Source organism: Melopsittacus undulatus, chromosome Z, assembly GCF_012275295.1.
Source record: "Melopsittacus undulatus isolate bMelUnd1 chromosome Z, bMelUnd1.mat.Z, whole genome shotgun sequence".
NCBI classification, from domain to species: domain Eukaryota; kingdom Metazoa; phylum Chordata; class Aves; order Psittaciformes; family Psittaculidae; genus Melopsittacus; species Melopsittacus undulatus.
This window is the reverse complement of record NC_047557.1, coordinates 102,989,423-103,014,611: the sequence shown is the minus strand read 5'-3', so window position 1 is coordinate 103,014,611 and position 25,189 is coordinate 102,989,423. Positions and strand designations below refer to the sequence as shown.

General features: G+C 43.2%; 2 protein-coding genes across 4 annotated transcripts in view; both read right to left on the bottom strand.

The window, feature by feature from the left end:
- The window catches only part of PHLPP2 (PH domain and leucine rich repeat protein phosphatase 2), a 30,612-nt gene extending 13,885 nt beyond the window's left edge, over window positions 1-16,727 (bottom strand). Inside the window, exons 1-7 of the mRNA XM_031043921.2 lie at window positions 16,572-16,727; window positions 16,113-16,354; window positions 9,922-10,055; window positions 7,614-7,804; window positions 7,054-7,179; window positions 5,726-5,880; window positions 1,676-1,822 (exon numbers count right to left, since the gene is read on the bottom strand). Coding sequence (XP_030899781.2) covers window positions 1,676-1,822; window positions 5,726-5,880; window positions 7,054-7,179; window positions 7,614-7,804; window positions 9,922-10,055; window positions 16,113-16,354; window positions 16,572-16,697 — 1,121 coding nt within the window. The 5' untranslated portion in view covers window positions 16,698-16,727. The remainder of the gene's footprint in view (window positions 1-1,675; window positions 1,823-5,725; window positions 5,881-7,053; window positions 7,180-7,613; window positions 7,805-9,921; window positions 10,056-16,112; window positions 16,355-16,571) is intronic.
- Window positions 16,728-17,932: 1,205 nt separating this feature from the next.
- Window positions 17,933-25,189, bottom strand: part of AP1G1 (adaptor related protein complex 1 subunit gamma 1) — a 55,065-nt gene continuing 47,808 nt past the window's right edge. For 2 of the 3 annotated variants that reach the window (XM_034072615.1, XM_034072616.1), the window contains 2 exons: window positions 24,402-24,500; window positions 17,933-22,081 (listed from right to left, as the gene is read on the bottom strand). In XM_034072615.1, coding sequence (XP_033928506.1) covers window positions 21,980-22,081; window positions 24,402-24,500 — 201 coding nt within the window. In that variant the 3' untranslated portion in view covers window positions 17,933-21,979. The remainder of the gene's footprint in view (window positions 22,082-24,401; window positions 24,501-25,189) is intronic. The other variant, XM_031043913.2, reaches the window with a different exon arrangement.

The following is a 25,189-nucleotide window of genomic DNA, read 5'->3' as shown; positions in this document are numbered from 1 at the left end:
TGGAAATTACTTGTTTATATCCAGTGTAGCTGCAGACACTCCTTTTGTAAATATACAAGCTGGGGCAGAGCAGGCCACAAGAAATGAACAGCCCAATATCATAGGATTAGCTAGGTTGGAAAAGACCTTTAAGATGATCAAGTCCAACCGTTTCCCAGCACTGCCAAGGTCACCAGCAAACCATGTCACTAAAGGTCTCATCTGTATCAGTATTTATCTAAACAAATGCAGTAACAGTCTTGCATTTAAATTTATCTAAGCTTAAGCTTTTACGTATTCTGCGTAGCTACTGGGGAAAATGGAGAGGGTTTTTATTCCAGTGAACACTTTAAGGCAAAATTTTCAGAGAGAATTGCTCAAGTATTTCCATGTTAAGACTCTCTAAGACAAACCTGAACCAATTCTGTAGAAAACCATCAAAACATACTAGTGCTGACAAAAGTCACTAGACCTCTGCAAGAAGTAACAACAATTTTACATAATAAATTAAAACTCTAATAGAAACCACACCAGCACTGAAAAGCTTAGAGGCAAATCAGAAACAGAAATTCAGAAAGTTACACACCTTTGCAGTCACAGAAAAAGGCACATTAACTTATTTAAGGATCAATGCAATTGTCTTCAGACAATTCTTGACCTGGATCATGTTTCTTCATCTTTTCCATATGAGCAGCTGTAATGTTTTCATAGTAGTGATTAAGGAATTGTACCTGTCTTTGGTCTTATGAGGTACCCTTATACTTGAAACTTGCATACGGTTAGGAAATCTGCAATCCTTTTTTGTGTGACACTTTTGAATACTGCAACAATTTAACCAGCATGCTCTTGCTCATATAAATAAGGCTAGGCCTCTGAAATTGAGAGCCATGTGTATTCTTCCCTATTTCTGCAAAGCCCCATTGGTCTCCATAGATGTTCCACTGTACCCATCTGCAGTTGTGGAAATGCCCTGACAGCATGGTTTTCAGAAACTCCTGTTTTTATGGAAACATAATATTTATGTTTACCTGATAAGGTACCATCATAACAGTTGTTAAAAAAACAAAACAAACAAGAGAATATAGGAACAAAATGAAAAGACAACAGGCAAGGGAGTGCAAGATAGCAGCTGATGCAAATAGAAAATGATGCTTCAAATTTACATAGCAATTGGACATAAACCCACAAGAAATCATACAGGTCACCCCAAAGTAAAAAAACAAACACAAACAAAACCCCACAAAAAACAACCTAGCCTTTACACTTACTCCTCTTCAGCAAGGTGGTGCCTGTGATTCAAGGCATTTTAACTGACTGTTAAGTGTCTTCCTTAGCCACTCCAAAATAGGCAAAATCCATTAATCTCTGTTAGAAAACTGATTTACACTAATATGTTTTACATAGGTAGTAGAATAGGCAGGGAGTCACAAATGATGAATGCAAACTTGCTACATAGCAGTGACTTTAAGTGGCTACTGTATAAAAATACTGCAGTATCTTCATTTTCAAGGAAAACCAAACCCTATTGGACATCTGGGTTCTTGACTTCTACTGGAAGCAAAACCATCACTCAGTCTTCATGGACAGAACAAGGTGCCCTGGCACCCACACTTTACTAAGTAGTACTCTCACCTCAGCTGTGCTCAGCCAAAGAACAAAGGATGTTTATGACCACAGATAAACAGAATATACTCACTTCAACAGTTTGCCAATCTGGCTTGGCAAGGAATGAAGTCCATTACAGGAAATATTAAGCTCTGTCAGAGTAGAGATCTCACATAGTGACACAGGAAACTCTCCCAATCTATTATGAGACAGGTTCAGGCTCTTCAACTGAGAAAACCTATTGGCAAGAATACTAGTTAATTCACAATCTCCATGGTCTGAAAGCAAACCATACAGAACAAGTAATGAAGAATTAAGTCATACACTGGTGATACAGTCAGTAACTCACTATGGGAGTTTCTGCACAAATCCAATTTTAAGTCATGGTATTTGTACCTCAGGGATGATGCTACCATGGTCTTACTGTGAGGGGAAAAAAAAGAGGGGGGGGGGGTAAGGGAGGCAAAGAACCTTCTGAACCCTGACTCCTGACAGGCTTCCTCCTGGCGACTGTTACTAAGATTATTGAGACTGAAAGCATTCGGTTCAGAAAATGCACCTTCAAAGAATTACTTAACAAGCTACAATTGTGCAGCTTGGGAAAACAGCAGCCGAAAACATTAACTGGAACTGTTCAGAGAACAGAACAGAAGAGGGGAATGTCCTTTTCAAGCTATGCACAACAGAAAGCCTAGTGGAGTTCTACAAGAGAAAACGAGGAAAGTGCTGACTTCACGCTGTGAAGCCCCAAGACCTGCACCCATAGGTCTTTCTTTGGATGAGATTCCACATCTACAGTGCCATTTATTTGCATGAGTGCCACACAAGTACTGTCACAACCTCCTCAAGTCCCCACAGTCCCACTTGTCTTTAACAGATGTTTGCCTGTTCCAGCTCCTTCTATCACTGTGCTAGGTCCACACAGAGGGAAGAAGTTGAGCATGGGCTGGGGTAATATGCAAAAGTTTCTTCTCAAAGAGTTCTCTTCCTACAGGAAACAAAAGTGTTCTTCCCCAGGTAACAACATCATCCCAAACTGGAACCATGAGAAATTAATTAGTGGGAAAATTATCATAATACTTTCATGACACAACTGTGAATCTACCAGAGAAGTACTTCTTGGAAACATGTAACTCATTGATCTGCTCTGACTGCCATATTTATTGTTAGGCAGTGGTAAGTATAAGGTTAATTAGCTATTACTCATAGCTGGAGATGTCTTAAAGCACAAGACTGAAAGGTTTGAAATCTTTTAAATTTGAAAGAAGAAATTCTTTATAGTGACTCCTTTTTCAGATTCAAAATACTTGGAACAATTTGTGTGGGAACGATGAATTAAATTTCTCTGTTTTGCTTTATAATGTTTGAAGGTGGTGGTAGTGGTGGCATTTTTTAAAAGAACAAGCATATCTGAAACTTTAACACAGGTGGTTTGTTTTGACAAATCACTTAAATAAGGGCCAGGCATTTTATATGTGCTGTGGCCACAGACAGACTCTCTTGTAATGCAAGTGAAAGATGCTGTATTGGTAACAGCCTTCCTAAAAGGAACATGTTGCTGATCTAACAAAGATTTAACAATGATACAAAAGAAATCAGAAGCCTGCACACAGAAATTCACTTTCAGTAATGGAAAAGGTGGAAACAATGAGGGCACACCTCCAGATTTGAGCATTCTCATTAACTGCTTCAACTTTAAGAGACTTAGGACAGATCACAGTTCTCAGGTTTTAAAATCAGAAAACATGTTAATGAAAGTGCTTTTTCTGGAGTTCTACAACAGCATTTTGTATGGCATCTGTCCTTAACACCAAGCAACTCTTTCTCTGTGATTAGCAGAGTGTGCTGAGAAGCTGCCCCAGGAGGCACAGCATTAAATAAAACAGCATATCCAATATTTAAAATTCATCCCTCTGGAACAATATCAAAGCAAACATAGAGAGTATTAAAGTTTCCAAAACCTGGAGGAAAGCTGGTACATTGACACAGCTGCTTCTGAGACTCCTTGAGCAGACTGTCATACTGAATGGGAAAGACAATACTCAAAAGCCCTCTGAGCTTCCATTCTGTTCCTTCTCCTTTGCCCTGACACTCTCAAGCAGTAGGGATATAGGAATGGAATGCAAACCCAACTCTCATTCAAGCTCTATATATGAACCATATATTAGAGGGAATAAGTATCCTGAAATAGTTATGGCTCAAGTTTTGGCCTGCACTTTCACAGGGCATATTGAGATTAAGCGAAGAGTTGTGCAAACACAGCCATAAATTCTCAATGGGATGCCCACCCTCTGTTCTTCAGTCCAAACTGGTGCTCGTTTGAAACACTCCCAGTTTAAAACAACATCCTGCTCTGCTGCCAAAGCATCCCAGTGCAACCCTGTATCTATTAGCTAGAATGGTGATAACAGCACACACTATGTATACACATGTGCACACACACATTTATCATGAAGATCAAACTGGATAATGCTTTCCTGTAAAGGGAGATAGCTGAAAGGCAGTACCTTACATAGAATATAAGCTGGAAGATGTAACAAAATGGGTGGGGTTATTTAATTTTCTTTGCTTAACAACTCCCTCTTAGTTAATTATTTTGTTCCATTATTACAGTTATAGCTAATTAGACCCTTAGAATGTCAAACATTTCCTCAAGGGAAGAGACCTGACCACTGCAAAGAATTCTGCTGTTTGGAATTGTCAGTCCCTGACACTTATCTGTCACTGATAAGACCTAATGGAAAGAAGTAAGTTTCTTCATTTGGGGCTGTGACCTGATAAACATCCTAAAAACCTCAGAAAGCAAAAAGGCAATGAGCAGCCTTATGTGGGCTACCTAATGCTACCTTTTTATTCAAGATTGTGTGAAGTGAGGGCTTCTTTTATGGCTTTTGTTTGTTTGAGGATTTCAGCTTCATCAGACATAGTCACTGCCAGGAAAAGAGTCGAGTTTCTGACATGTCAGATCTCTTGTTGACTACATGCAAGGTCAAAAGAAAATTCAAGCCCCTTTGCTGATCCTGTGAACCAAGGACACTGCGTTTTAGAAAATGAAGCTCTCATACAGTTTTCAAAATCATATAATGTGTGTGAAGCAGAAAGCAAAATCTTGAATAATGTTAAGCAGCTTTTCCAATAACAGAATCCATTACAACTCAGCAGTTAGAAAACATTAAGCCAAGTTCAGAATTGAAACAAAACCAATGATTCTCAATGAAAGACTTCACACAGATGAGCAATTTCCCCCCCCCGTATATCTTCTCATGGATACTTAGGCATCTCATTACTCTGTAGGAAGAAAAGTGAAATAACCTCGCAATACATTCCTAGAGATACACAAAACCAGAACAAAACAAACAAAAAATGTAGTTTTGCAAAGCTTCTCCGAATACATTTTTCTTAAGGCGTAAAATGTTACAAACACAGAGCCATTGGACAATATTACTACAGGTTTCTTAATGGCTTTCACAAGTCAGAGAGTAGTTCCTTGCATTCTTTTTGGCATGGCTAGTGTAGATATCAAGACTAACCTTCCTCTAGGTTTTTATGGTTTTCAGGAACTGATTTAAAAATACTTCTGTAAGACTCCTTCACTTACCTAAGATGCCTGTATTATGGCTCCATGCCACACAACCGCTACTCTCTTAAAAGCAGATCATTACCATTTCCCAAAACAAAGCTGAAGTCCCACAGGCCCTCTGCTAACTCTAAATGTACATGAAAAACTCACCAAAATCGGCTTTCCCAGATCTGCACTTCTCCTTACAAACACCCACAAAAGCAGCATAATGCTTTCCCTCACCTTTTATTTTATACCCCAAAATGTTCTCTCTTTAGCCAGCAGCCTTATTGCATCTTGTCCATACAAACGGCACATCACTCTACAAGGCTCACCTCAAACTTGGCACAAAAAGTTTTTGGAAGGGAGTTTATGAATGTGAATACTGTCAGTTTTGTTGGCAGCTTATGGCTGCCTGCACTACTCAGTTCTGCTTCCTGGGCCCCTCATTTGTTACAGCTTCCTGAAGATCAATCTTTTCCCCATCCCCATGAAAATGGGCAATACATTCCCCCTCTTCTCCATCCCTGGATGCGCACGACAAGAACTTCAAATGCAGAAGAAAAAGAATTCTTTGCAGACCTGCAAAGAGAGTCAAGGCTCCCTGCTCCACTCGATCTCATAAAATTGTGTCGCAGGTTGAGGTAGATGATGTCTTGACTGTAGAAGAGGTGCTCAGGTACTTCCTCAAGGCTGTAGCATGAAAGATCAACCATGCTAAGTCGCATAGACACAACCTGAAAAGGAAGAGGAAAAGCTGCAACAGGGCAACAATTTTCTCTGTACGTCTAATGTAAGGCCAAGAACTGCCAGGAGTAAACAATCTGCAAGAACCTGAAAGAACCCATTGTACCTGCAAGGTAGAGTCCATGCAGGACAGTGAGTCCACAGAGTATGAGTTTATGCCATTTGCTACTTTTGTTTCTGAAAGGCCCCTGAAAAGGATGCTTACCTGGAGACCAACAAGGACACACACACAGAAAGCCCTGCTCTGCACATGCAACTGGAACTGCCTAAAAGCTAGACTGCAAGAGAGCCAAATGGAGAAAACCCTGCCTTTGTCTGAGGAAACTGCTGAGAAAGCATAACCTCCAAATGCATTCCAAAGATCCAAATAGCAACAAGAAGCAGTCAACTTTCAGTTCAGTCCTTTAAGGTTTACAGAATCTCTGCCTGGCCTAACAATTTCTTCCTACTTTCATTACCTTATTCAGGCTATAATACTGGAAATATAATCTGTTATGATGAGAAGGCTTTATAAATGATGATTCTGCAACACATCATAAAGTCTTTGCAAATATCAGATCTCCTTTCATTAAGTATGATTTGTTTCAAGGTCTGCAGTGCTTCATTCCAGATTTTACAACCTGCTTTATCTTGAACTCATGCTGTATTTCATAATGTGTTTTATATATATATATGTATATGAGGTCAAAGTGTGGCTCAGCATTAAACTATCACCATGTAATTGTACTTTAATATGGAGTGAGGAGGCAGCTTTGAACAAAGTACACTTTCCTGATCTCTGTTAGCTCAAGCCTATCAGGGTAGCACCATGCCAGTCAGGCCACACAGTTCAGGCAGATGCAAGTACAGCAACAGGTACAACTTACAAGCTTCTATGACTGTAAAGTCAATCAGTCCCTGGAGTTTGCTGTACTGACTTGTGATTAGCTGCTCTCAGAGGAGGTGCAACAGGGCTGAAAACCATACAGAACTACCACTCCACACTGTTGCACAGGCAGAGAGAGAAAGTAAGACTAAAGGAAAATCTCTGTAGTCCTGAGCACATAAGAAATGAAAGCTGGAAAGTGTTGGGAACACTTACCGGCATCCCAGCTACATCTCTGCCTGCATCTCAAACCCCTCCTGCCCGTGCACCCACCACCCGGCTCTCAGCAGGGCCTCACCGTGGACGCCTGCCGGTGCCACCGCTGGTACTCTGCCAGTGTCTCAAAGGAAACGTGGTACGTTTGAGCCTGTGCTCCAGCAGATGTGAAAGCCAGTGTGTACTGCCGGCGCTTCATCTCTTCAACCTGCAAAGGGAAAATCACAACCACAACAGTCTGCATGAAGTCCAGCAGTTACAGTGGCTCTGAGGTGTAAGGGCAGGTACTACGAACTACCGGTAAGACTGCATTTTGCTGAAAACACTGCTGTAGTTACTGGATAGAAACACAGAGGTAAATCCATCTTAATATCTTTCTGCTGAAGTAGATCCAAGAAGCAATCATTTCTAGAATGCCCATTCTCAACACTGGCTACTAACATGAAAGCAGAACTAACGTCTAGTCCTCTGATTAGCCTTAAGACCACCTAAGCGAAGCTTGTAGAAAGGGGTTGTACAACTCTCTGCACATGTTCATGGACTAATTTGTAACAAAAGCCTAGGTTAACTTCTAGTGTGTAATACCCATCATTACAATATCTTCCTTTCTAAGCCACAGGAAACAAAACAAAACAGCCTTACCTTCCCTCCAACCAGGGGCAAGATGTGCATCTTCCCAGCATGGCTGTCTTTCACAGAGGACACAATGAGGCACGTACCACAGAGGATTACCAAGCGCTCTGCCCACTTGTGCAACTGGGTTTTTCCTTTGCGTACATTATATACTCCAGAGAGCAAGATACGATCTAACTGTTCCACTTGACATGGCTTTTCTAAAGAAAAATGGGACATTGGCATTTCTTTTCCCTTTGTTCTTCACTCTCAGCTGTGAGTTCAAACAGCAGCACAGCCGTAACGGTCAGTAATTGTACAGAACAAGTAAAGACAAAACAGGCTGCACTTTAAAGAAAAAACAATAAAACAAAGCAAACAAAACCCTGTCATGGTTTAGAGAGCAGAGAAATTTGAGAGACATCCCTAAGGAGATTGAAACATGAAGGTTGCTCTCAGTACTTGAGCAGGCCCAGAGGAGGCCATGGAAATGGTCAGATGGCTGGAACATCTCTCCTATGAAGAAAGGCTGAGAGAGTTGGGTTGTTCAGCCTGGAGAAGGCTCCAGGGAGACCTTTCTTTACCCTTTCAGTATCTAAATGGTGCTTGTAAGAAAGACACAGAGATACTTTTTACCAAGGCCTGTAGTGACAGGACAAGGGGCAACGGTTATAAACTGAAGGAGGGAGATTTAGATGAGGTCTTAAGAAGCTCTTCCCCGTAAGGGTGGCAAGGCCCTGGCACAGACTGCAGAGAAGCTGTGGCTGCCCCGTTCCTGGCAGTGTTCAAGGCCAGATGGAACATGGCTTGGAGCAAGCTGCTCTAGTGGAAGGTGTCCCTGTCTTGTGGCAGGGGGATGATCATGCCACATGATGATCATCCAGCTCATCCCATGGCAAGAACTGGATGAGCTTTAAGGCTCTTCCAACACAAACCAGCCAGGGATTCTATGAATTAATGCTGCAGGGGTTGGAAGTAGGTGGTCTTCAAAGGTCGCTTCCAACCCAAACAAAATCCCCTATGTTCTGAGCTGCAGGCTTTGCATAATCCTCCATAGCATTTCCTCTAATTACACCACTACCTTTAGAACCACTTTGTCAGCATTTCTTTTACTTTCTTAGAACAGGTCTCCTGAACACTCTTCAATCCTTACACTCCTTCCTCCACAGCCTCTGTCTAAGCAGGACTACCTTCCCATCCTGACTGAAATTACTCAATCCCATTTTTTGCCTACTTGCTTCCATGAAGTTGAGTCACTGTTCCTGAATCTTTAGTAGTTCCTGCTTGACATACACAAATTGAATTGCTAATTTTTAACTCAGAAGTTCTCTACACCCTTATACTTGATGCCTCTCCTCCTTCAGGTGAAGTAACTTCTGACTCCCTATACCTTGTGCTATAAACCCAGACTGTATAAATCCAGCACCTTACACTTATTTCCATCTCCACTATACTTCTATGCTGTTTTGCCTGTTCTGCACACAGCTCCCAAATAGAAGGGGTTTTTCTCAGGTGGAGAAGCTGAATCCTTATGATACATTTTTCTGATACTGAATAAACAATGGATGGCTAGCAGCTTAGTCAGACTATCCACTTCCACTATGCAAGAACAATTTTTTATTAAAAACACATTGATTTCTTTTCTGAAAGGCAAAAAAGAAATACACAGGTGAAGTATTTAAAAGCAATAAAATAATTTCATTATCAGCCTTTCTCTCCTTATTCCTTTTATATTTCCTCTTCAATGAATTCCTTTTCTGACTGCTAGCAGCATACACCAATGCTGTATGGGGCCTATGATTATCATTCTGTTGCTTCTTATGCATGTGGAATCCTGCTCAAACTGAGTCAACAGGCCAGTCAGAAGTCTTGCTCCTGTGGTCAAATGCACTGGGTTTCTAATGGCAGACAGCATTATTCTTAAACAGCTGGCACTTTTACTCTCTATTAAAGACCTACCTTGCCCATACCCATACACCTTTTGGAAGTGCAACCTTCAGGCATATTTAGACGGAACTGCAATGTTTCTTATCTCATTAGGATCTCTAAGGCATTGACTGTTAACACTGGAAACTAAAGACAACAGAGACATCTTGTGTCTTCCACTGGAGCTGTCTTTTCTTAAGCCACCGATAGGCCCAAGAGAACTACAGAACTGTGGGATTTCTTTTTTTTTTTTAATTAATCTTGAAAACTCATTATTTTTAAGAAATGCTTTTGGGTGTTTGATGTAGCCATTTAAAAACCCAAAAGGTCAACGACCTGGGCTTCAGCTGAGTTCCACCTCACAGTTAAACCTACAGGAATAGCAACAGTGTGCACACCCACGATTTCTTACCACTGTAAAAGCGAATCATACAGCTGAGATCAGAGTTTGCTGCCTCTTCCTGCATTCTGACAGGATCATCAAAACCCAGCCCAGCCAAGTAGTCATACACAATCTGAAGTGGTTTTTCTGTGGGCTCCAGCCGCCTGTCAAAACATACAAGAAAGTAGTTTGAGAACACAAAGAAAATGAAACAAGTCCCATTGCAGTTAAAGTGTAAGGAATACCAAAATGAGCAGGGACATCTCCAGCTAGATGAAACTGCTCAGGGTCCTATCCAACATCACACACAACAAATGACTAATGCCTCTGGTGATCAAGCTTGAAATTTCAAAGCCTCAAGATCAAGTTTGTTCAGTAAGACTTGTTTCATACTAAACTTTGTTGACTAGCATACATTGTTCACATTGCATGTCTTAACACAAAGTGTTTTATTACTGTATGTACTGAACCTTGGTGTGCTTCTCAACAGAAGAACAAAAGTATTTCTATTCTTTTTAATGATTATATTGTAGTACTTCCACTACAACAGAGAGCTTTACAAATGGCATCTCATAACTGAAGCAGAACTGATGTCATAAAATGTGCACCATTTACAACTATCTAGTCATCCAGACTTCCTTTGCAGTCAACAAGACACACCTCAAAAACTAAAATGATCTCAGGTATTTCAAAGACATACACTGAAACTCTTGACTGCACACACAGGACCCCTGGATCAGAAACAGGATTACTCTCAAAGTTAGGGTCCAAACCAATGTTTTTATCCTGAAAAGACAATGTAGTTCATATGCAGCTGATCCAGAAAACCAGTTCTTACTGTTCAATGTTTGCTAAGCCTGATTAGGGCAACTTGGCTTCCCCCTTTTTGTTCTACATGGAAACACATCAACTTGCTAGCCAGAAGTCTGTACATGAGATAACCCCCTTCCTCTCACTTCAGAACTTGTCTCTTGGAGCCTCTCCTGACTAATAAACTGATATTAGGCCTTGCAGACTCTAGTCTTTAGTCAGCCTAAATATAATTGGAAAGCTATTGGCAAATTTCAACCCATAAATAGGCTTTATTTAAGGAGGAAGACCTTGTTCTGCATCTTCAAATCCACCCACAGGATCACTCCCTGGTAGTGCTGGTTAGCTTGGAAATCTTTCTTACTCCTTCCTTGAATGGATTAGTAGAACTTACATTTTAGTTTCTGAAACATCAGCTGCCCTACCCACAGAAAATGTTTATGCATACAGTGTCTGTCACCAGTCATAATTTTGGTCAATTTTTAACAGGTTATCCTAATTTCATGAAGCTTCCAATGTGACCAAAAGCAATGTCAGAGAGAACAACTTGCTATGTACTTTAAGTACACTCCAAAACTCATACATGAGGATAATATCAATGCATTAATTTTAAGTTCAAGATGTAATCAGGTGATTGTCAGCAATGCATGGCATTGCTGCTGCTACTGCTGGTTTGTTGTGGGGGTTGGTGGTGGTGCTTTTTTTCAAAGAGAACAAGTTTTTGGATACTGACTTTCTTTGTCCCCCTTCTCTAAACCAGTGAAGAAAAGGAAATAAAGAGTGAGACAGTTTATGCAAATTCAGATAAACTTCAGCAGAAAGCACAATCCATCCCTTTCCTTAACCAGGCCTAACTATTCTCTCCTTGTACCCTCTCAGATGCTGACACACATGTATAACAATGACACAGTTTTCTGCCATGTTCCCAATTATCTGTGATTCCTTCTTTGAAGAAAAATCCTGTGAAATGTAAATACACCAAAACTTTCCAAAACAAATGGAACAAATGGTCAGAATCCACAGGAGTTCAAGGTATGTAACGCCAAGTTACTGAGCTCAGACACCTGCTGCTGTTTAACCTGCCAACAATTCAGTACAGCTATTTCTAGTCCCTGTTACACTGACTGGAAATGAGTTTAATCTCCACAGCAGGTTTAAGGCAGCACCTATTCAGGTTTAGTTATTCAGTACTAATTCCATCAAATATCAAATCTCAAGACCACATGAAAGTTGCTGGTACCATTTAACGTGTCTTAGAAGCAGAATCTAAGTTTGACTCAGTATCACAAGTATAACTTGCCTCTTGCAACTGGGATGACCCCACTTGATGTCATCCACTTCATTTCAGAAGACTTCTTATCTCATTGCAGATATAATTTGCAGAGCATATAAGCAAGGACCAGATCCCATGTGATCCAAAATAAAATGGAAAATAGTTTCCAAGCCAAATAAAACTCCCCCAAAAAGTAAACAGCAGTTAAGAATGGAAATTCAAACAGTGCTGATCACCACCTGCAGCACCACAGTCACTCTGACACTGCTCAGCTTCTTGGAACTCCTGGAAAAAGAGCCTAATCCAACTACAATAGAGCTCTTTATACAATAAGCATGAGAAGCTGATTTATGAAATGCTTTTCCTTTCCCTGTCTTGTGAGATGAACACGAGACAAGGGACTGGGGCAAAGGAGTGTAACGCCCTCAATGCTTCTTTCTCTGCAGGGATTTCTTCAGTTCAAATACAGGCTCTTGATCTTTTCAAGATCTTCTGTCCAGATCTAGCAGTTTAGAGCCAAGCACTTCAACAAATATGTAACTGAGATTTATGTTATCACTTAATTTTTTCTGCCACAGAAACAGATAGAGGTAATCTTGGAAATGACAAACTGTATCCTGGAACAGGCAAGCTACTAGAAATTGTAATAAGTAATAGATTGCACTGAACAATACTGACTTCCAATACAGTAAACTCTGATGTGTTCTCCACTCCTCAGCACAGAATTCAAGAAGAATATGAGATATTTGACTGGATCTCCAAATGCCTTGTCTGAGTTTCCCTTGGCTACACTTAGATTCCAATTTCTTTGCTATTAAAGCCTTATGCTTGCCAGAAAACAGCTTTTCTAGCATGTGACTCATGGCTCAGGAACCATAAGTGCTTGAGCATCACTCACAGAAAGAACACTTAAGTAGTCTGCATCTAGATCTCCTAAGGAAAAACCAGACACTGCAATTTGGCTGCTGAATGGACAGAGGCTTTTGTGGGTACATGCTGAATGATATGCTTGTACACCAGAATTCAGTAAGAACCTTTATATAGTAAAGGGATAAGCACTATTCACACCACACAAACTAAACCACAGTTGTACAGGTTGCTCAACACCCTCTGACACTCCTGTGGTTACCCTCCTGAAAAAGCTAGATACTGTATTCCACCATACTTTGCACTTCTGGAGATGAGATCTGATGCTTCATTATTTTTATTCTTCTCATCTTTCACTTCAGCAAGAGCTGGGCTGGTTCAGCCTGGAGAAGAGAAGGCTCCAGGGAGACCTTAGAGCAGCTCCCAGTGTCTAAAAAGGCTACAGGAAACCTCGAGAGGGGCTTTGGACAAAGGCCTGTAGGGACAGGACAAGAGGAAGGGTTATAAACTGAAGGAGGGTAGACTTAGATCAAATATTCAGAAGCTGTTCCCTGTGAGGGTGCTGAGGCGCTGGCACAGGGTGCCCAGAGAAGCTGTGGCTGCCCCATCCCTGGCAGTGCTCAAGGCCAGGTTGGACACAGGGGCTTGGAGCAGCTGCTCCAGTGGAAGGGGTCCCTGCCCATGGCAGGGGTTGGAGCTAGAGGAGCTTTAACGTCTCTTCCAACACAGACCAGTCTGGGACTCTATGAATTAAAGCTGCTGGGCATTAATTTGAATGCTGATTTGAAAACCCCCTAATTTTCTTACAAGATGTAAAGCATATTACATTGTACCCAATGTAATATGCACTGGATGCTGGCATACATAGAGAACATCCTGCCTGTCACAGCACCTGCTATTTGACACAGACAGCCCATTATATCTGCATCAGTATCACATATCAGATACTGGACACTTCCATTCATCAGAGAAGCAGCTCTGTTAAGCAAAGGTGCACAGGGTAAGGGGACAGAAAAGCCAGTAAAAAGTCGTAAGAGTTCCAAAACTCCTGCTGCAACTGCAATGTAAGCAACAGTCAAATGTTAAAACCTTTGTAGTTTAATTTTTTGTTGTGAAGGGTATCCAGATACCAAACAAGGTATCCAGATACCAAACAAGGTATCCGTGCTATTTTGTTTAATACTCCCCTCTGCTGGAAGGTGTAATTTGTAAACATGAAAGGTTGCTGACATACAGAAAGATTCTGGCTAGAAGAACTCTAAAGATCCTTGAGATGCACTGCGGAGAATAAAAGGAAGTTCTGATAGAAACTGACTCCCCTGTGCACAGACTTTAAAAGGAAACAGAAAATGATCATGAAGACACCGCTGAACACTTAGAATGAATTCTGTTATTCTTCCATTCATCATTCAGCTTTCAGTCTTCTAAGTCAGATGCCAAATCAATCTCTGCCATACTCAGTGTCTGCAAGTCACCTACTGATATCAAAGGGTGAAGAATTCAGAAGCTGTTTGGGAGGTAAAGGTACCTAGAGTAAAACGCAATCAGATTCTTAATGGAGTAATTTGTATTTGTGAACAGGTTATTACTGTAATCAGCAAACTTTGTACAAGGAAGGAATTATCTCAACAAGGCATGAGCATATCTTGAGTGTTCTGTCATCTTCCTGTGGACATGCAAGTAGGTCCCATCCAGGCCTGCTTCCTGTTACTAACACAGATGCTACTGAAGCAATACTGGTAACTCTCATGTCTCTACTGAGGGGGAAGTAATTCAGGGATCTCTTCTGTGGCAAATACATTCTGAGATTTATATGCAACAGACACTCTGCAATCAAGAACTCTTCATTAAATGAAAGACAAAGCTTGACAAAGTGCTAGACACACGGAGAGTCAACAAGAGTAGGAAGTCAACATTTACAACTCCAAAACACTGGCAGCAGGACTGATTTGGGAATCCAGTGCAAAGCCTGCAGAAATCAGATGGGCATGGCTACCCAGTCCGAGAAGAGACAGATACTGAAAACAATTCAAACACAAAAGCCATTTCAAAAGCTAAACAAAGTCAAAACATGCCCCTCTGAATACACCTACAAGCTTTGCCTACTCCCATGAGCTGCAGTAAAGGGTCTGCTCTTCTTTCTGAATGCTGGACAAATTGCTCCCTGTCAGGCTCCAAAACAAGCCAATTCCCTTATAAATTCTTCAAGCAACAAATGGAGATTTTCAGCTGCCTCAATGGCTGTGTTCAGGTGTCTATCCCTATAAATATCTATAAATCTAGATTGACTGTATGTACCTATATACAGAGCTAGAATCAGCACTTCTAACTGAACTATCCCTGGTGACACTAGCCAGACTGGACAGGGCAGGAAGGTCTCAATACTCTTTACCAGCAGCCAGTTTTAACCCCATCCTATTCTCCACATTCCTCACCACGACCTCTCCAGTTCCCTGCCTCATCCAACACGTTTTTAAAATCTGGACATGTGCAACTTAGGATTGTTTCAAGAACAAGCTACCAGTTTCACAAACCAGCTTCCAGTTTCAAGAACCAGCTACCAGTCCTCTTCAGCTGTGCTGGCACAGCTGCCCAGCCTCCAAATGTTGCTTCCCTGAGGACAGGAGTGGCAACTTTATAACTGGATCTTAAGTCCAGAAGAGCCAATGCAAAGTCTAAATCTTAACAACTCTAATGGGATGTTGTAAACCTAGAGGAGTCCGTAATACACCCACACAGCATAAAGTTCATAAACCCTGAGCTATTTTCAGCCTAAATCAACTGCAGGCATAAAATATATAACCTCATGCTTAAGCCTTCTTTATACAACCCTTACAACACTGTCTTTCTGTATACCTTTAATTATTTACCTGGCAACTCTTCTTAGCAAGAAAATTACTAAGACATAAATATTACATAACTGAAAACACTTCACATGTGTCACTTACTCAGAATAACTGTTTACAGCCTCTTCAATAGCTTAGTTTTTCTGGATGCTAAAATGTCCATAACACAGAATATAGCAAAGGAGTACATGAACAGAAGCCTCTATCTGCAGAAGGAGCACACGTTTCTGGCTGTACCATAACCAGACCCTCCCAGCTAACACACCTACGGCCTAACCAGATGTGCAGAAGGCACACCACTGCTTCTGTGTTATGGACAGCATTACTGACGGCTGCATCCAACTGCTCCTTATGGAGGCACACAGTGAAGGAGCCTGTCAGCACAAACCCGACGTTCCTCCAGGTTCATCCCTCGCAGTTCTCACCTGACAAAGTCTCCATGAAGCTGCAGAAAGAGGTTCCTGTCGCCTTCCCCACCGCATATCTCAGCCGCTGGAGTCTCCACCGTGCAGAGGACCAGGCGCAAGTCTGAAGCCGCAGCTGCAGAATCTCCGCCATAAACATAAACGCAGCCTCGTCCGACATCCTTCTTCAGCCAGTCCCTCTCCCGGGACCCAAACCGGCTCCGGTTCAGGCAGCTCCTGCTCCCGTTGCGCTTCACGTTTCTCTGCAAGGCAGCGGAACCGGAGCCTCAGCGGCTACACCCGGCGGCCCCGGTGACCGGCCCCGGTGACCCTGCAAGCGCAGGGGCCTGCAGAGCCCCGACCGGACCGGACCGGACCGGCGGCAGCGCCACGGGCACCGGGCCTCAGGCCGCGGCTGGCCCGAGGTGCGGGAGCCGGTAGCTGCCCCGCGCTGCGCAGGCCGCGGTCCCCTCACCTCACCTTCAGTACCCGGATCCCTCCGCGGGGTCCGGTCCTGCTCCCCCTCGCTGCGCCCTGCGCTGCCGCCGCCGCCTCGTCCTCCTCGGGCCCCGGCCCCGGTCCCGGTCCCGGCTCAGCCTCCCCCATCGCCGGGCGGACACCGAGAACCGCGGCAGCGGCGGCGGTGCCGCCTCCGCCCCACCCCCGCCTGGGCCCCGCCCCGGAAGCGGCCTCGCTTCCGCCCGTCCCTGCCGGCCGCCCGCAGCCCCGTGCAGCCCTGCCCCGGACACGGGGGATCCCCCGCGGGTACCTCCGAGCGCTGGGCACCGGCACCGGCACCCGGCGGCCTCCCCTCCTGTGCGGGGCCCTCCCGTTGGCTCAGGCCGCGCAGCTGCTGTCAGTAACGGTGTGCAGGTTACCAGGCCTTAACCGCTGCTCCCGGGCAGCCGGAACAGGACCAGGCACATCAGAAACAATACAACAGAAGCCTCTTGCTTTCCCTGTAACCATCAATGGTTCCAAGCACCAACACATGGCAGCCTGTCACACATTCCATTCCTGCGGCACCAATTCCTGGTCTCCCCTCAGCATCAGAATCCAAACATGCTTTACAACTATTACTGTACCAAACACTTTCAGTTCTATTACATGTTTCCTTTAAACATCTACAGCCTTTCCCTGTGTCTGTCTGTGTTCTGCTGCACAGTGCTGTGATCCATGCATGCCATTGAAACCAGTCAGTCACAGGAAAGGACACCTTAACACTTCCAGATGAGACAGCTTTAAACATAAATCAAGTTTCCACCGGGTTTTCCGTAGGGAAAGGCCTGACCGGAGTGCATGTGTGGCTGAAGCTCTGCAGTTCTGTAACCACCTTGCGTCAAGAGTATATCCATAAAGGAAATTCAATAGGCAATACAGAGGAGGCGGTAGCTGGCAGAGAGAAGTGCGGGTATGTGTTGATGAAATGTTACCTAATACAACATGACTATGACTAGAAAACACAAGGAGGAACCGTTCAGCAGGTACGTGTGCACCTCTGACACAGTGAGGTTACAACAGGCCTGTCCCAGGGCCATGTGTTGTGTACAACAGGGCTTTTTAATGAGCACAGGAATCAAGGGCAGGCTGCAAACAGGGAAACCATTCCTCACACTTGGATCTCATCACACCCTTCTAGCACCTGACAAGTACTGCTGCTGGTGATGGACCAGCTCTTCTGGGGGACAGTTCACATGAGCTGCTCAAGTGTCCTGGGCTTTACTCACTTTGCTCTCTAAAATCTCCTGGAAAGTCTTCCAGATTCTGTCATTATTTCACATCAAACATTAAGAATCAGTAACTCCAACCCCACTGCACTTGCAAAAAGCAACAATGCACAATTTTAAATCATTGAATATTGACTCATTTTATTAGTCACTTCATAATTTGTTCAACCAAAAGACAATACACACAGCAGAAGTCTAATGCATCCCATGGAAATGTTTACATCTGTTATGCTCCTCATTCACCTAAGACTCCATTTACTTTGTTTTTTCACATCTCAAAAACAGGTCTGCAGAAGTTGGAATGCCACTGGGCTCCCTGCGCAAAGGGCACGGCTTCACCTGGAATCTGGTTGGGTTTCCTGGGGGTTGGTTTTCACTTCAATGTCCAAGAGGTCGGATGGGGCTCAATGGAAGATATAAATTACAACAGCAGGAAAGAAAAGGGAATATACAGAAGAGCGACAGTTCCAAGGGAAGCAGCCCAGCAGCCCCTTCCCTCACAGCCCCAACACAAAACGAACATAGAAAGCGCACCAGCAGATGTGAAAGAAATAAAACCATCGTTGCTGCTCTGTCTTGCAGCCAGTCCCAGCTCGGGGAAGGCACAGTCACCTTTCCCACCTGCTTCAGCATCTGCTGCATTACAAACCCAAGGTACTGTATGGGTGGCAGTCTCCTCACTGCTATTGCTTCAAAAGGTTGTTCAAGGTTATATTTTGCCCCATCAAAACCTGTACGAAGTTGAACCTTAGGACCTTCCCGTGTCTCCTCCCCATTCCAGCCCATTATGGCCACTGTCCTCTCTGTCATTTTTTCACTCAGAATACATTCACTTGGAAAAAACCCACCCAGACATTCAGTCTCTCCCAGCTCCAGAATCTCCAAATAGGTATGAATAACATTAACCATGAACTCTGTATCTTGTTCCCTTTACATTCACCTTATGCTGAAGCAAGCAAAATGTTCACCAGACCTGTGAGAACTGCTGCACTGAACTAGTGGAAAAGAAACTCACCATATTTATCCTCAGAGTGCCCCAGACATGGACACACAAGTAATCCCCGGTGAGAAAACAAAGCAGCAGCACAGAGCTTGAGCTGCACTTAGGGGTCAAGGAGCAAGTATCTGGTACTGCAGACAGGACATGTGAAACCCACCTGCCCACGTAATGTTAGCACCTGGCCTGAGCTGGGAAAGGAAAGAGCTTGGAGGAATGTTCAGCTGCTACAAAGGAGTACTTCATAGCCAAGGGATGGCTTCAAGCAAAATGCATTTCAGGTATGTGAACTGCCTCCTCCAGCTCCACTCAGAAATACAGGGCCAGCACCCATTTTCCTGAACACAAACACTGTGTGTGGGGGCCAAAGGAGCCAGGAACATAGCAGGAATTTACCCTATCCACCAGACAGAGACTAACAACGAGCCCCAGCTGCTCTAGGGCATGGAAAACAAGACCAACAAGAGGGACAAGGTAAGCTGTTCCCAACCATGCTGCGACAAACAGGCCATTTGTTGACAGAAAAATGGTGAGAGACCATTTACTTCCTTCTCCCCATCTAATCTGCATCAGTACTCTTTCTCAGCAAAACCAATGGAGATGGTGGTGTGCCAGCTTTCAGTACAAGGGACCATGTACAATTCTATGAGGAGACTGGGAGAGCTTATGGAGAGTTCAGGAACTAAGGTAAAGACTTTCCATTAGCTTTGTACTTGGGATACTCTCAGATCTCACTGGAGTCAAGATCTAACAGGCTCAGCCTCCAATGCTATGGAGTTTGAGTTGGTGGGGTTAAAAAGACACAACTGCAGTGAAAGCAACAACAGAAAATGCTAAGCACCTACAAACAGACTTCAGCAATCTTCTGCAAGACTGACTGCTCCATGATGCTTCTAGCTGAAGTGCAGTATCTATCTCACCACTGATGTAAGGAAGCGATTCTTTACTGTTAGGGTGCTGAGGTACTGGAATGGGTTGCCCAGGGAAGCTGTGAATGCTCCATCCCTGGCAGTGTTCAAGGCCAGGCTGGATGAAGCCTTGGGTGATATGGTTTAGTGTGAGGTGTCCCTGCCCATGGCAGGGGGGTTGGAACTTGATGATCTTAAGGTCCTTTCCAACACTAACTGTTCTATGATTCTATGATAGACAAGGCATGACCCTACTACAGCCCACAATTACTTTTACAGAAATCATATGTCATTCTTCTAGATTTTATAATCCCATACTGAAGCCAGTTCCAGTAGAACAATAAAGCTCTTTGCTAATCCAAATGCCCACACCTGTTTAATCAGTAAGGCAGCAAAAAATCGTGCTCCAAGGAAAGGTAAACTTACTTCACTACACAGACCAGCACTTAAGCCAGTGACAATCAGTCCTATTGATATTACTTAATGAAGTTAAAACCAGACTAAGGAACCTTTAGCAGCCTCTTGCTCCCAATTCAAAGGCAGAACAGGTCTTCAATTTTCCAAGTACATTGTGCACCACTCCTGCAGTAGTTTTGGCAAGGTTTGGAGCTTAGTGTTAGCACTTCTGCAGACACAAAAAGCTGTATCTAAGCATGCCATCAGAGCACTGAATGATCCCTATCTGAAAAGTCCTGGAACAGAAATAAAGCAGATGTACCATCCGTTTCTTTTCAGAAACACTGGGTTGGGAAGGTGGAGTTCCTTCAGCTTGCCAGCACACACACAGATGAAGATGTAAGATACATCCTCCCCTCTTCCTCCCTGAAGAGAGCTCAACATCTGACTAGGTTTGTCACAATGTGCTTTACGTCCTATACATTATCTCCATGGGAACTCACAGAGCTTTACTACCTCAACAACAGTTCACCCTAGGAAGCATAAACGAACTCAGCTTTCTGTAAGCTTAGAAAAGCAGTGGACCTCACATCTTTTGATCCAAATACTCAAGCTGGCTTCCATTCAAAAAAACAGTTTAGTGACTTTCAGTCTGAACCTGAACTAGCACATTTCTCTGAAAGGGGAGCAAACTACAGGGATCAATTCAGTAACAAAATGGGAAAAGGTCTCTTTAAACTGCATGGTCTTTATTTCAGTGCCAGTATTACAGATACAACACAAATATCCCAGTCAGAAGTAACTCAAATGGGATCCAAGGGGTCTACAACAGGCTCTGGAAATAAAACTGGGGAGAACGTCTGGAATAACTGGGAAGATCAACTTTGCAGCATAGTCTTTGATAAGTCTCCCAGCAGGAACACAGCCCTTGCTCAAAGACTGATCTACAAAACCACGTATGTCTCTTCTACCCATAAATCATAATTAATGGGTTAAAAAGGCTTTGAAACCGTCTGTGGTAGAAAACCAGCTGCTCCTTGGATCTCTACATCTCAGAAATCACCAGGTTTTGGGGTACACTTGTCTGTGAATCTGCATGGCAGTAGCCATTGATGTAAAGAAGAAAATTCAGGTGTAAGCTCTTCATTTCCAAGTACAGCAGCAAAGCAATTTTATCAACTCTCACCAGCATCTATTTTCCTGCACTGTTCCGGGTCTGCAGATGAACTCTCAAGGCCTAACTTGCTCTTGGTATGTATCACGTAACTAAGAGGTGGGTGTATAGTAATGCACTGAATAGGCCATAAGCAGTTTCCAGCTCCTTCAGACATAGGGAATACAAAAAGAAAGAGTCAGGGCAGCCTGACATTCCCCAAGTGCCCAAAATCTGAGCCCCAGATGAAAGTGCCTGAAGGAATCCAGCTAGTAATGAAGGACAATACGCCTTGCCCACACCAGAGGAAAGAGACAGCAGAAAGAAAGGGCAGCTGTTCACTTGCTGCAGAGAAGAGAAAGTTTCCCTGCTAGAAATTCCAGACTCCTCTTCCAACCAGGCTCTGTTTCTTTGCAGGGGGCAGAGATGGGGAAGGAGAGAAGGGAATGTTGCTTCTGGCTGTGGATGCATGTGTGAGGGAGTGCACAGTAGCCTCCAGAAGCCACCAGCCTCATCAGCGGAGGAGAGATTAGTCTTAACAGATATGCTTCAAAGTCAGCAATCACTTCAGGAAAATTCCTCCTCATCAGCAGGTCTCATCTGTTCCCCATGCCCATGGTGCAGTTTGGGGGATTGCCAAGGATCACAACCTTCTTCCCAGAGTTCTTTTGATTGGGTGGGGTGAGAATAAGAATGGTGCCAGAGCCTCACTGCCAAGACTGAGGGGGAAAGTTGTTGACTTCTGCTAGGTCCTGCATCGCTGAGCCCTTGTGATTATACGTCAACTTGATCCGCATCCGTAGTTGTTGCTACAAGAGAAAAGGAAAAATCCAAAACAAACAGAAAACAAATTCAGGTCTCACTAAAGGTCAGTGAATCCCCACACCCAGCTCCCCTCCGCCACCCCACAAATACAAAACACAGACCCTCCCTTGCCAAAAGAGCTTGGTGGAAGAATGTGCAGGGTAAGCTATGACACTGCAGATTAGTGCTTCCTCTGACAGGGCATTGATCAGTCTCTACAACTGTCAGATCAGGTACAAACTCTCATAAAAGCCACAGCACAGCTCCTATCCACATCTCTCTATGCACTGGCCCTGTTCTCTCAAGCACTGAAGTCATTAAATACAAAAATAGATGCCTTAAAATCCCAGTTAGCAATGGAAGAAATCAGGAGGCATATCCAAACTCTGCTGCTCTGCACTGGGGCATGCAGGGAGAGGTGTCAATTTCCATACTAGCTGTTCATTCAAAACAGTTGTCTGGGAACTTCAAGTATTGCTCTGTAGCACTGTGAAGGAAATAGCCTAAGAAAGACTGGAAACAGGCTCTAGGCATATTTCCTCTGAGGCAACAGCTCAGAAGTTGTTTTATATTGTCATTTGGCTGTCATTCAGATACTAGGTGGCCCTTAATAACAGCCAAAGCACAGTGTACTCCAGCCAAGCTCCCTATTCTCACTCTCAAAAAACCTGTTTCCCAGGTTTTGCTTTAAGCAACAAAGTTGACTATTTCTGGCCTTTTCCCCCATGCCTACAGGGAAATACAAAAAAGGGACAGCAGAGGGAGGAAAGGACAACAATGACTGCTCCAAGCAGCCTCAAGACAAAGAAGCTATACCTTATCACTGACAGGTCAATATGATCAGCAGCAGTTTTTGCTATGTTTAGTATTGTTTTGTCAAAGTGGCCAGTTTTGAGCCAGCATAATGACAGTCCATGTCCAGGTGAACAGACTGATTTTTTACAATACTGACAGCTACCTCCGAAGTAGCAAGGCAACATTCCAAAGTTGCCTCAGAGTATTCCAGGTAAATACAAGGTTTCATGGAGATGGCTCTTGCAAAGCTGTACTTTCAGGCAGTAGCAATCGAAAGGACAGTAAGAGAATCACATGTGCCTGAAGTGGAAGAGTTGGCAAAGAGTGGGGAAGAGGATAGAAAAATACTATTTTGCACCTCTGTATTCTGAAGTGTTTGTAAAAGTTCTGGTGTCCAACAAGAGAGTACCCCATATCTGGATATCTGTGGGTCCCACCTGAACTGATATACTGCGACTTCTGCCACCCTACAGGAAAACTAAACCCTACCAAGTTCCTGAAGTAACTTTGAAAGTGACCTTTGAAAGGCATCCACAGCACCACAGGGAAATTGTTAACAGATGTATAAAAGACAAAGAGAATAGTCTTCTGCCTTTAGACAAAGGAGAGCACCCTACACAGAGATAAGGGGAGACGCATGGAAACCACAAAAGCTATGCACTAGAAAACAGCCATTTCAGTCAAATCTTGGGCCGAGATTTGATTTTTTCTGATTTGCACATCAGCCTAGCAGCAACACTTAGCATCTACAACACTGTTAACTTGTGAAAAACTTATGTTTTAATTTCTTAAAGATATTGAAAATCTTAAGGTCTCCCACAACCCAAGAAAGAAGTGATGCCAATTTTATTTCTCTTTCTGCTACGTGAATACTTGCAAAGCCTCTTAAGGAGGACATGTGGTCCACCCCCACCCTCCCCTCAAGTCTGTTGTATCCCAGTCTTGAAGCTTGTCTATGAAGTCTATAAACCAAACAGAATTATGATTAAATCACACCTACATATTCTTCCCATCTGCTGTTTAAAAATACACTAATCAAATTAAAAGTAAGTAACACCACTGGAGAGAGAGAATATTTTGTTAAATTAGGTATCAAGCTATTTTTGTAGAACAAACATTTCAAGTAATGCCACTACAGACAGCAAGAATGAATATTCAATGCAAGAATGTATTTCAATGCAAGATACTTGCCTTTCAGACATCACTTTTACAACTCATACAAACACCAGGTTGAGCTCCTCTAGAAAGGCCATCTAAAAACTAACAACCATTCCAATGCAAAAGACATCAAGAAGCTAGGAAAGCTGTGAATCTGTTTTAGCAGTATAACCCAACAGAAGGCAAATCCTGCACCCAGCACACCTCTTGTCTTTTTCATTAACATTTCCTAATCCTAGCAAAAATGACTGCCATTAAAACACATCATTCACTCATCACTCTTCACCTCTCAGAGATGCATCCCTGACTGACTGCCACTAAATGCACAATTCCAAGACAGTATCTTTAATTACTGTTCTTGGTATCACTCACCTTTTGTGGATTCAGGACTTTAATGACCTGTGTGATGGTCCCCGAGTTAAATGCAGGGATGACACTGCTGCTGGGAGACAGGAGCTGCAGCTGGAATGTCTGAAGAAAGGGTGAAGAGAAAACAATTTTATGCTTAATCAAGAACATAAACTGATTTGTTTGCAGACTGAAAGTGAGGAAAATTAAGAGTTCAGTTCCCAACTCTGAATAACCAGTTCTTCTAATTCCCTATCTGTAAACAACAAAACCTTCATTGGCCCACTTGCCTTCTACACAACTAAGATCCAGGTGGCAAAAATAATAGGGGGTGAGGGCTTACTGTAGCGTATCAAAACCAGCAAAGATGCATTGTTGCCAGTGTCACACACTGGAACAGTCAAGACTGGTCAGCACACCTGCAACTCCAGGACGCCCATTCTTTCCTTAATTCCTTCTATCTGTATTTTAATGGCCTCCATTCATTTGGCCCCAGTTTCATTTAGGTATAAAACCAACCCAAATCAAAGCATTACTAACTCTTAGAAGTGAATCCCCCAGAAACGAATGCCTTTTCCCAAACTTTAAGAACATTCTAATTACACCCTGCTTAAATGGTTTGCTCTACTATGAACTAGTCAATATCTGTGTCCCATATATCGTGCTGCAGCTAACTGCAAAGACAATTTGCTGCTTAAAAGGAGGACCATCACTGCTCAACCATGCCGAGACTCATTTAAACTTTCATAAGCATTTAAGGGCTTCGAGTGTTTTTTTTCCCAAGTATTCTGAGCTTCAAAGATCAATTTATA